This window comes from Lupinus angustifolius, chromosome LG10 (genome assembly GCF_001865875.1).
Source record: "Lupinus angustifolius cultivar Tanjil chromosome LG10, LupAngTanjil_v1.0, whole genome shotgun sequence".
NCBI classification, from domain to species: domain Eukaryota; kingdom Viridiplantae; phylum Streptophyta; class Magnoliopsida; order Fabales; family Fabaceae; genus Lupinus; species Lupinus angustifolius.
Genome location: NC_032018.1, coordinates 6763742 through 6776548, shown reverse-complemented (window position 1 = coordinate 6776548; position 12807 = coordinate 6763742). Strand labels below are relative to the sequence as shown.

Genomic DNA, 12807 nt, shown 5'->3' with positions numbered 1-12807 from the left:
ACTGAGGCCATATTCACCTTCCCAACCTTACACAACCCTAACCCACATAAAGCCATATAATTCTGAACCAAAATCAAACCTGAAACCCTATGATTTCATCAAAACCGAATTGGACATTAAAAAGCTCAAGACTCCAAGCTAAAACAATCCTAAAACAAAGGCATCCCCCTTGAGGTTATCATCAAGGGAGTGTTGTGGGAAGATTGGGTAGGTTGTTGTTGAAGAAGATGGAAAAGAATGTTGTTGATGGATTTGAAAAGAAATAAGTGAATTGTTAAGTGATGATGAAGAAGCTGGATTAAGAATGGAAGGGGAAAGTACCACAAGCAAGAACGCTTGATAAGCTAATGTTATTCGCCACAAGCTAGGAAGCTTGATGAGAACTCATCAAGGTGGCCACGGCCAACAATGGAAGTATTTAGGAGAAGTCTCTCAACTAAAACAACACAAGGTTTTATTCAAAATAAACTTGACTTTATTAATGAATTGATCCAAATATAAGATTGGGACACAATGATACCATTAGTGATCACCATTGTCCTTTTTGTAGGACATTGTGAGGCAATGTGACCATGGCCAAGGCACTGGAAGCACTTCACATCCTAGTCTTTCCATTGTTCTCCATGGTTGGTTGGTTGGTTTTGTGGCTGCCCACGGTATCCTTGGCCTTAGGGCTCTCCCTTTTTTGCTCATCCTTCCAAGAGTGGGACTTTGAAGTACTGTAGGAGTACTTAGACTTCTTTCTCTTAATTTGATGCTCCACTTTAATGGCTTTCTGAACTAAGTCATCTAACTCCACATAGGGCTGCAATTCCATCACATCTTGGATTTCTGGATTCAATCCATGAAGAAACCTAGCCATTGTTGCTTCACGGTCCTCATTGAGGTTGGACCTAAGCAAGGCTAACTCCATGGCTTTGAAATACTCATCCATTGTTTGGGACCCTTGAGTGAGCCTCTATAGCTTGTTATGCACATCTCTCTGGTAAGAACGAGGCACAAACCTCCTCCTCGTTGCTCTCTTCATTTTAGTCCATGTGTCTATAGCTACATCTCCACATCTCACTCTATCCTTTTGGTGTTGATCCCACCAAACCATTGCATGTTCTTGAAATTCAAGGGCTGCCACCTTGACTTTATTTGCCTCTGAATAGTTATGACAATTGAAGACTTGTTCCATCTTCAATTCCCATGAGAAATACGCCTCTAGATCACTCATCCCCAAAAATCTAAGGACTTTGATCTTAACACCATCTAGATCTCCTCTATGCTCACGGTTTGGGTTAGCACTTGCACCATCTCTTTGCCTTCTATGCCCAGGGATTGGACTAGCATGGCCATGGCCAGGGCTGCCATGGTTGTGATCTTCATGCCTCCTTATCCTCTCACTACCATAGGCACTTAGGAATAATATCTATCACTTTTCCTTTCCTCCCCATGCCTAACATGTTTCGGCCTCTCCTCTCTCCTAGGCCTCCTTCTTCTTCTCTCATAGCCATTTGGATTGCCATGTCTCTCATCCAGCCTCCTATCATAATGAATCCTCAAATCCTCCAATTGTTGTTGAAGTGTTTTCAATTGGCATTCATCATGTTTTGGAGTGTTGCGGTCAATGAGGCTAACCTTCGTGAAATAGTAGGGCTCCTATCTGGACTTAACATTTTTCAAGCGAAATGTAGCTCTAATGACCACTTTATGACAATCTCTAGGGGGTTGCCTTTGTTTAGGATCGTTTTAGCTTGAAAGTTTAGGGCTTTTAAAGTGTAATTAGGTTTTGAGTTATTTTAGGGTTTTTGAGTTGATTTTGGTTTAGTTTGTATGTGTAGGTTAGGGTTTTTGTGGATGTTTAGTTTGGGGAACGTGCATGAGGTTTAGGGTGCAGAAAGGTTAAGACTTTAAGTGTTTAAGGTAAGGATTTGTGGTTATTTCGGTAGGTGAACGTGTATGAGGTTTAGGGTGGCGAAAGGTTAAGACTTTATGTGTTTAAGGTAAGGTTTTGTGGCTATTTGGGTTGGTGAACATGTATGGGAGTGTTGTGGGCTGATTGGGTAGGTTGTTGTTGAAGAAGATGGAAAAGGATGTTGTGGATGGATTTGAAAAGATGTAAGTGAATTGTTAAGTGATGATGAAGAAGGTGGATTAAGAATGGAAGGGGAAAACGCCACAAGCAAGAATGCTTGATAAGCTAATGTTATTCGCCACAAGCTAGGAAACTTGATGAGAATTCATCAATGGTGGCCACGGCCAGAAATAGAAGTATTTAGGAGAAATCTCTCAACTAAAATAACACAAGGTTATATTCAAAATAAACTTAACTTTATTAATGAATGGATCCAAATATAAATAGGCAAGGCTGCCATGCTGAATAAAATTTAAAGATAAGCCCAAGTCTAATTCCTAATTATCTTAAAGAGAAATAAAATCCTAATTAAAACATGTAAATAAGATCGGGTGCAAATATTTTGCTTGGAGATTAGCTTGTGGATAATCTTGACTTGGTCCTGATGTGTAATTCGTTTTTGGGGCTGACTTGTTATGTGCTCAACCAAATTGATCAACTTCCTTGATTTGAGGAGGAAACTTGATCTTTGTTGGCTGAGTTGTTGTGAAATAATTTTGTTAAATCCACATGTTTATCTTTCCTTTATTTTCTGGCCAGATTTGTTGTGCATCAAATAATCTTCACCCTATCTTTATGCTAACCGAATCATCATGCTGGTTGGAGAAGATTTGACTATGCCATTTGAATTTCCATGGTTCTAGCTTCACAATGCCACACGCCTAGCTTGATGATCAAGTTCCTTACATGCCATATTACTTGTCTTGATGGACGCCTTGTAAGAAAATGATCATGCCTTAATTCCATTTGTCCTAGCCGTGACTACTTTGGCCTTGTCTTCCTTGCTTCATGTGCCATTTAACTAAGTCTTAATCTAGACTATATAATTGGTCACGATTGGACCATAAAATAATTTCTCAATCACATATTACATGAATTAAATACTAAAATTCATGGTAAAATAAACTCCTAAAATAAATCCTAAAACTATATGAGAATAAACTCTCATTTATTTAATTCAATGCCAATAATTTAAACTAAGGTAAAATAAATCCTAAGGACATAAATGCCCTTCCTTCATGTATTCTCTAGGGTCAATTCAGTCTTTTGTGATCTTGATGGTTGATGATTTGGCTTTGGCCCTAGTCATAGGACCTTCTTGAACTCCCTTGCCCTAGGACTCAAAGGCTGCTCTAGGAGGGTTTACATCAGCAACAATCCTTCACTATCCAGGAGAATGAAACAATGAAAAAAAGGATAACGAATAAGGATCATATGATAAGTGGTGTGGATATGTTGTGTGGGCTTATAGGTATTTTAGTTATGTGGGCTGAACATAATGAGTATTGCTAGGTACTTGTTCAACTACTCTTGATATATAACTATAAGGGGTGGGTCGGATGATCCGGGCATAGACCTGAACTCGTCCTTTTTTTACAACGGGTATGTCCCTTTTAACCGGGTTTGTCCTTTTTTATTTATTTGGACGGGTCAGACCCATCCCTTACTCATCGATTTGAGACGAGTCTACGGGTAGGATCTTGCTCACCCTTTGTTTTAAATGGATAGAGAAATGTGCTAACCCTATAGGACCCAAACTGAATTGCGTACCTAATATTACTTAACCTGTTTCGTAGGAATATTTGGGAGTCGCCAATGATTTATGGTATTTGGATAGCGACTGCTCAAAACATATGATAGGCGACAACATAAAGTTCTTTGTCCTTACTCCAAGGGACAAAGGCTACGTCACATATGGTGACAACAATAATGGAAGAATTCTTGGAGTTGGTAGAGTCGGGAAGCCACCTTCTACTACAATAGAAGGAGTTCTATATGTTGAGGGACTCAAGCATAACTTACTTAGTATAAGTCAACTTTGTGACAAAGGGTTCAATGTGGCATTCTATCCCGACAAGTACATAATTGATAGTAAGGTATCTGAAAACTCTAAACATATTGGTAAGAGAGTAAACAATATTTATATGATTGCTTTAAATGATTCTTCTATTCTCATTAAATGTTTAGTTATTAATGATCATGGTGCATGGTTATCGCATAGGAGAATTGTTCATATAAATATGGATCAATTGAATAAACTAATCAAGAAAGATTTAGTTGTTGGTTTACCCAATATGAAGTTTCTTAATGATAAACTATATAGTGCTTGTCAAAAGGGTAAACAAACAAAAACTTCTTTCAAACAAAAGCATATGGTTTTTTCTGATAGACCATTACAATTACTACACATGGACTTATTTGGCCCCTCTCAGACCAAAACTTTCGGTGGTAACAACTATACTCTTGTGATAGTAGACAACTTTTCAAGATACACTTGAACTCTATTTTTGGTACATGAGAATGAGGCATTTAATGCCTTCAGAAAATATGCTAAGAGAGTTCAAAAATAAAAATCCTTGAAACTAGCTACTATAAGAAGTGATCGTGAGAGAGAATGTCAAAATGCTTCTTTTGAGGAATTTTGTGATGATAATCGTATCTTTCACAATTTCTGTGCTCCTAGAACACCAAAATAAAATGGTGTTGTAGAGAGAAATAATACATCTTTGGAAGAACTAGCACGTACAATGTTGAATGAAACTAATCTCTCAAAATACTTTTGGGCTGATGAAGTCGATGCAGTCAGTACGGCATGTTATGTTTCCAACCGAGTTTTAATAAGACCTATTCTGAAGAAAACCCCTATGAAATCTTCAAAGGTAGAAAACCAAATATTTCTCACTTGCATGTGTTTAGCTGCAAATGTTATGTGCTAACCAATGGTAAGGAAAACTTAAGAAAGTTTGATGCAAAAGTCAATGAAGGAATTTTCCTTGTCTATTCTCTTACAAGCAAAACTTATAGAATTTTTAAGAAGAGAACCATGATCATGGAAGAATCCATTCATGTAACATTTGATGAATCTAATCCAACCTTGGAAGAAAAATCCATGGTTGATGATGATGACTTTCCTAGTTTATCCTTGGAAAATCCCATTAGCAATGTTACAGCCAACACAGAGCATTTGAAAATAGATGACAATTTACCATCACAAGAAGAGCATATTCAATCTAATTTACCTAAAGAATGGAGAACTCATCGATATCATCCTATTGACAACATAATTGATGACATAAGTAAGGGAGTTACTACTCGCCTAAAATTGAATGATGCTTGTCTAAACATGGCCTTTGTTTCTCAAGTGGAACCATCCAAGATTGATGATGCAATCGAGGATGAACACTGGATTATTGCTATGCAAGAAGAACTTAACCAGTTCGAGAGAAACGAAGTGTGGGAACTTGTTCCTAGACTTAAGGATGGACATATTATAGGAACATGTTGGGTATTTCAAAATAAATCATCTGAGAATGGTATTATTATAAGAAATAAAGCAAGACTTGTAGCACAAGGATACAACTAGGAAGAAGGTATCGACTTTGATGAAACATTTGCTTCAATTGCTAGATTTGAAACTATTAGGTTATTGCTTGCATATGCATGTTCTTTGGATTTTCAGCTATATCAAATGGACGTGAAGAGCGAATTTCTAAATGATTATATACAAGAAGAGGTGTATGTCGAACAACCTCCTAGTTTTGAAGACTACAAGCATCCTTCTCATGTCTATTAACTTAAGAAAGCTCTCTATGGCTTAAAGCAAGCTCCTCGTGCATGGTACGACCGTCTAACAAGCTTTTTACTTGATAAAGGATTTACTAAAGGAAAAGTTGGCACTAAATTATCCATTAAGAAAATAAATAATCATACTTTACTTGTTCAAATCTATGTTGGTGATATCATTTTTAGTTCTACTAATGATCTTTTGTATAGTGAGTTTGGAAAAATGAAAGAGGAGTTTGAGATGTCCATGATGGGAAAGTTGAACTATATTCTTGGACTAAAAATAAATCAACTCAAGGATGACATCTTTGTTTGTTAGTCTAAATATTGCAGGGATCTCCTTAAACGCTTTGAAATGGAAGACTGCAAACCTATCGCCACTCCTATGGGTTCTGGAACATACATAGATGTTGATGAAACTAGAAACTGCATTGACATCTCTAAGTATCAAGGTATGATTGGTTCCTTCTTTATCTGACTACAATTAGACATGATATCATGTTTAGTGTCTGTCTTTGTGTGTGTTATTAATCAAAACCCAAAGAGTCACATATTACTACCGTGAAAAGGATATTAAAATATCTTAAAGGCACACTTGAGCAACAAAGACTCGTTGAGTTTTGTGAAATGCATTGTGTCTATTAACCTGAACCTATAAGGATATTTTACTGCAATTTAACCTTCAAGAAGAATAAAATCTTCTCTTTTGTCAAAGGCAAAGAAATTGCCATAGACTTCAGAACTTTATGTTCTATTTGTGGTAATATGTCATACATATGGAAGATAGTAGAATCAGACATTCAATGTGACTTAGAAGGGTATAATAAAATGGATTTCTACTACTCTATGTGTAGATATTCAAAAAGGGAAATTGAACAGCGTAAGCAAAGGTCTGTCGGTGATTTTATTAGAAACTGAAACATGATACTTGTTGGAAATTTAAACCTAAAGGACCATTTGCTTTTTGCTTCATTACTTTTTGAGTTACATCGTGGTTCCAAAGATTTCAAATCATTCGCATTTAAATGATATAGAACTACAATTGATGTATGCTATTAAACATAATATGCCAATCAATTGGATATTAATGGTAATGAAACAAATGTAGGCCTTTAGAGATCATTTTGGACCCTTGCCTTGTGTTATTCTCAAAACTGCTATACTTGAGTATTTTGGCGTATCCTTTGTTGGTGGGTCTAAGATCCCCCTAGATGCTCGGGATAACAAATTTGATGTGGATGTCATCCACAAGATGGGATTCTTTCGAGATACCACCGACATGATTTATAAGCATCATGGTGATCAACAAGCTGTTAACCCAAAAAATCCTTCTGTTGAACCTCCTACTCGACCCTCATTTCATGTTGAGTCGTCCTCCTCTGTCTCCATTCCTTCCAATCAGATGATTATGGAGGAGTTGTTTTCGCTTCAAGGCTACATCACTACCAGGATGGATGCTCTTGACACTACGAACCATCAAGTCCAAGAAGAGCTTTGACATTTGTCAACCTGATTGGATTACATGGACTTGGATGTTGAGCGGGCTGATCCATATTCTTAGGAGTAGTGGTCTAGTGGTCTAGGATTTTGTTTAAGTTATTTGTTGTTGTTATTTTTGAACCTGCTGGATTATGATTATTATTTCTGTGAAGAAGATCTTGCTCCTGACTTTGGCATGATTTTGATGAAGACACAATCATCAGATAAAGAAGAAAAGAAAGATTACTTATGAAGACAATAAAGATAAAGCTTTAAGGAATTTAGAGTCTAAGTTTATAGGTACTTCTATCCTTATACTCTATAATATACAATTAGTAGTAATGCTCAAAAATATTTTAAAAGAAAATTGAAAACTACAAGTATAAATGAAAACAATTTTCAAAATACTGTGTAACAGGTTACTAGATCTAAGTAACAGGTTACTGTGACTATGTAACAAGTTACTAGAACTAAGTAACATGTTACATGAGTGAGAAATGAGTTACCCAACAAAAATTGAACAGGATAATCGATTACTCCCTTTAAGTAACCGATTACAAGGTGATAGTATATTTTAAGTTTGCTTTTATTGATAAAACACTTTAAATATATATTTGTTTTTGAAAAAGTGTATTTTTTTAAAGATTTTTTTATAAAAAAAGTTACTATTTGAACTTTGAAAAAAAAAATTCTTTTGCATTATTTTACAAGCATGTTGTATTTAAATTTTTATGTGTAAAGTTTTTAACAAATATTTATATATGCTATGTACTAAAACACAAAATTTTATTATTAATCACATCCACATGTCCTATAGTTAATCCCAATTTAATAAAAAATCAAAATTAGAGTGAGAGACACTACAAGAACGTGAGAATTGAGACAATAAATGAAATTGAAAAGCAAAGAAGACTTTTTGTAAATGTTTGTTTTTTGGACGGATTAAATATCTAAATGAATATATCCATAAATATTCGTTGAATTTAAAGCTATCAATTACTTGATTATTCATTGGATTATATTCAATTAATACGAGTGAATTCTATTACAAAGAAAAATACAAAAAAAAAGGTAATTAAGACAATATCTTGGTTCACTTTTTGTGCTGCCCCCAATATCGCAATCACGATATAAAGAGAGAAAACGAATCGTTTGGCAGCGAAGTAAGTGGGTCTTGAGAAAGAAAAGATAGAGAAACCCTAACTATTCTCTCTCGCTATTTTTTTGACTCACTTCACTCATTTCCTTTTCCTGTCTTTCTTTTTCTTTCTCTCAATGGCTCTCTCTGACTCTTCTTCTAACCGTCGCAACTCTATGATCCCAACCTTCCTCTACTCTTCCTCATCCAAAACACTACCTCTCCACCAGATCCTCTCCTCCTCTGCCGCCGCCTCCGATGCCGCCGCATCCCCCAGGCGCGGCCCGATGATTCCTGCTCCCAGCGAGCCCGGCAAGATTGAGATGTACTCTCCGGCGTTTTACGCCGCCTGTACCGCTGGTGGTATTCTCAGCTGTGGTCTCACTCATATGACTGTTACTCCTCTTGATCTTGTCAAGTGTAATATGCAGGTCACTCTCTCTTAGATCTGGATTCTTTTGTTTTGGTTTTATTCATTTTCATTATTTTTCTTTGTTTTTTTAACAGTTTGCTTTGTTATGGTTTAGATCTGCAATTGTTGTGTTATGATACTTTAATTTTTTTAAAAATTTCTTTTTTTTTTAACATTTTGCTTTCCTTTTCGTTAATTTCCCTGTTTTTTTTTCTTCAATAATTTTTATCTCACGCTATTAATTTAAAAGTGATTGGTTTTGATCATGATAGTATGTCTCTACATATGCGAAACTTAATTGAGTTTTTATGATATCAAGCTCACAACAATTGATTTCTAAATCAATGATAATAAATGTGCACTTTAGCCTCTAAAGTGCGTGGAGTGAAGTCCCTTTTTTACACTATCGCTGTTTTGGTCAATGATGTTTATAAATCTGGGGTTAATCGTTGTATGACAATGCATTTTTTAACCCTTCAAATGATGTGATCTGTGACGAACCACAACTTTATAATTAAGTAATTAACCACATGTGAAAAGGTATTATGAGAACAACAGTTATTTTCTTTAAACAATTTTATTGTTTTAGGCTTGTAGCTTTTTTTTTACACTGATAAGGCGTTTAGTAACACTCAACAACCTTACAGAAATTTGTCCATTTCTAAGTGCTGTATTTGTAATCCTTTGTGGAGATGTATGTTTTAATTGTTAATGCCTAACATTTCAGACCAGGCTTATTGGAATTGGAATCTTTTAGTTAGTTTGTGTTTTAATATTTGAATTGGTTGTGAATTTCAGATTGACCCTGCTAAGTACAAGAGCATCTCCTCTGGGTTTGGTGTTTTGCTCAAGGAACAGGGAGTCAAGGGCTTTTTCCGTGGCTGGGTACCGACCTTGCTTGGTTACAGTGCACAGGGTGCTTGTAAATTTGGTTTCTATGAGTTCTTCAAGAAGTACTATTCCGACATTGCTGGCCCAGAGTATGCAGCCAAGTACAAGACTTTGATCTACCTTGCTGGTTCAGCTTCTGCAGAGGTTATTGCAGATATTGCACTCTGCCCCTTTGAGGCTGTGAAGGTCCGAGTTCAAACTCAGCCTGGTTTTGCAAGAGGCCTGTCTGATGGTCTTCCAAAATTTGTCAAATCTGAAGGAACACTAGGGTATGCTCATAAATGCTTTTGACTGTTACACTGTTTTGGTTGGGGGTGTTTTGCCATTATATTATGTTTTCTGTGATGTGGATTAGGATGAATCTAATGCAGTGTATGATGATTTCAGGCTGTACAAGGGATTAGTGCCTTTGTGGGGACGACAGATTCCATGTAAGTTATGGCTATGTCATACTTTAAAGTGCCTTATTGACTTGGTTGTTTGTGTGTTATTCAATATCTCATGATTGGGTTTCCAGTGAAGCCTTTTGGTTTATTTCAATATTTGACTGTCACATTATTTATCATTTCCTGCTTGTTGAATTAGTCTAGCACTACTATGTTGCACTTCAAAATCGTGTAGATTGCTTTATTGTTTAATAGTTTTTATGTTTGTGTGGAACAAGACATATTTAGTGCCTGATTTTTATGTCTATATCATATATATATTATTTCATATCATATCTGTGCTAGTTTATTACTTTTATTGAACTATTATTTTTATCGAGTGCTCAATTATCTTTAATTGCATTTCAAATATTAAAGTTGTTGTGTAGCATTGGTATTTTGCTATGAATGTCAAATATTGTTGATGGAGTTTGCTGTTTTATTATTGAAGTTTGGACCATACTTCAATACTTCATTTATCTCATACAAGTCAAAAGATAACTTTGATGGATACATGGTAACAACATGGATGTAATGTAAGCAATGTTCTTTTGTGCAGACACAATGATGAAGTTTGCTTCTTTTGAGACCATCGTTGAGCTGATCTATAAGCATGCCATCCCCAGACCAAAGAATGAGTGCAGTAAAGGTCTGCAACTTGGTGTTAGTTTCGCTGGTGGATATATAGCCGGTGTGTTGTGCGCAATTGTGTCTCATCCCGCTGATAACCTTGTCTCTTTTCTGAACAATGCCAAAGGAGCAACAGTTGGTGATGTGAGTGTTGGGCTTGATGTATATGTAGTGTACATGGTTTGGTTTTTTTATGCTTTTGACAATTTTCCTTGATGTACTCTATAATGCAGGCTGTGAAGAAGATCGGTTTGTTGGGTCTCTTTACCCGTGGTCTCCCTCTCCGTATTGTTATGATCGGAACACTTACTGGAGCCCAGTGGGGAATTTATGATGCATTCAAAGTCTCCGTAGGACTGTAAGCTTATACACTATCTAGTCCGTGATTTAGTGACATTTGTATCATGTTATTAATTAGGATATTTGACTGAAATTTTTGTTCCTCTCAGGCCAACCACCGGAGGTCCTGCTCCTGCTGCTGCTCCCGCTGCAAAAGCATAGAACGTCCAAATAATGGCATACGTAATTTGTTTTAAGAAATTTAGAACCAGAAAATAGGGACCATAAAATAAACAGAGGAGGACTGCTGAAGTTACTTGAGTGGACCTCAAGCTTTGTTTGGATGATATTCTTTTGAAGTTCAGACGTTTCCATTTTCTTGTTGAGCTTTTTGAATTTTTTTGGAGGATAGTTTTTGTTCGCATTCTTCCTGATGCTGAAAACTTTGTAGCTAGGAATGATATAATTTGGCATGTTAATGTTACTACATGCCCCTATTAAAATGGGAATACACATCTATTTTTTGTTTATGCTTAAATATGGACGAATGCAATGGCTAGGTTGAGATCTTTACCCTTAAGTTTACTTTGATTAAATCTGAATATTTCTTTAATCACCTGTTGTTTTTTGGTGTATTATATACATGGTTGTTCGTACATTCTCTATTTTTTGTGAAGGACTATATTATCAAGTTATACTATCACTTTGAACAATGTTTTTTAAAACCTAGCACTTTAACAAATTAAATTTCTTTTAAAAGTGTATAAAAAAACTCAGGTTTCTCCACATTTTGTCTATTTAAGTTTCCTCACTTCCCCCATCCTATTTAACTTTCAAAGCTAGTTATTAGGTAAAGCCATAGAGTTTTTGTTACAAATAAGTTGAATGAACATGTTATTTAAATTTTTTTGGTTCTATCGAAGGTGTTCTTTCACCTTTTGGGTAAGAAATTAATCATTTTCGGGTTCATGATTATCTCAACAAGTGTTGCTCATAGAAATTGAACCTTCGACCTTGGAGATTCAGTGAAGCTTTACACCTATATAAAAATATGATTCTGATTTGGGTAATTTTCTAGAATAAGAATTTATTTCATCTTTTCAATTGTAACTCTTAAAAATCTTAAAGTTTTGAAGTTTTCTATGTCAATGTTATAAAACTTGAATCAGACATTAAATTATAAGAGGTTTCATATTAGGTGATTTAAACAGTTAAATTGTTTGGTCCGACCGAGTAATTTCATATAATTAATAATTTTAATCTATAAATATATAATTATATAAAAAATAAAAAATTATATAAGTAATAATTATGTATAATCATATTGAAGTAATATTTTTTTATCTTTTTTTGGATCAGAATAAAACATTAAAGTAATGTTCCATAATTCTTATTCATATTTAGGTCCCAGAACCTACCTCACAGTTTATATTTTACAATAAATATAACAAAATATTAAGAATAATTATTTATTTATTAATAAATTAAAATCCTAATAATCTACTAATCCTCAATTTTTGTTCTCTCTTCTCACTTTCCATACAAGTATTGTACGTCTCGGTTCCAAATTTTTGGTCAAAATTGTTATTTTTTAAGAATAAAATTCACAAAATAAAAATACTGCAATAGAAAATAAAGTAAGAAGTTCTTACACTATCACCAACTATCCATCATTCATATGTTAACCACTTTTGACTCTAAAACAAAAGTAATATAAATTAATGGTGGATGATGTGTTGACAATGTAAAAAATTTACACGGACGGTGCGTAGATTTTAAACTCTTATAAATTTGGGTTTGCTAACATGAGCCACCTCATTTCATAAATGAACATATTAACAATATGTACACAAAAAATGGACAAAAATAT

At 35.0% G+C, this 12807-nt stretch overlaps 1 protein-coding gene across 1 annotated transcript; it reads left to right on the top strand.

The window, feature by feature from the left end:
- LOC109358641 (mitochondrial phosphate carrier protein 3, mitochondrial-like) lies at nt 8299–11526 on the top strand. Its single transcript, XM_019602994.1, has 6 exons — nt 8299–8731; nt 9511–9872; nt 9991–10034; nt 10588–10802; nt 10892–11016; nt 11108–11526. The coding sequence occupies exons 1-6, from the start codon at nt 8438–8440 to the stop codon at nt 11157–11159; spliced, it is 1092 nt and encodes a 363-aa protein (XP_019458539.1). The 5' UTR covers nt 8299–8437; the 3' UTR covers nt 11160–11526.

Bases quoted from the DNA above. Each gene is read 5' to 3' on its own strand.
- LOC109358641 (XM_019602994.1), top strand. From the start codon at position 8,438: ATGGCTCTCTCTGACTCTTCTTCTAACCGTCGCAACTCTATGATCCCA. The intron at 8,732-9,510 runs GTCACTCTCTCT...TGTGAATTTCAG, and splicing joins TTGTCAAGTGTAATATGCAG to ATTGACCCTGCTAAGTACAA. The intron at 9,873-9,990 runs GTATGCTCATAA...TGATGATTTCAG, and splicing joins AAATCTGAAGGAACACTAGG to GCTGTACAAGGGATTAGTGC.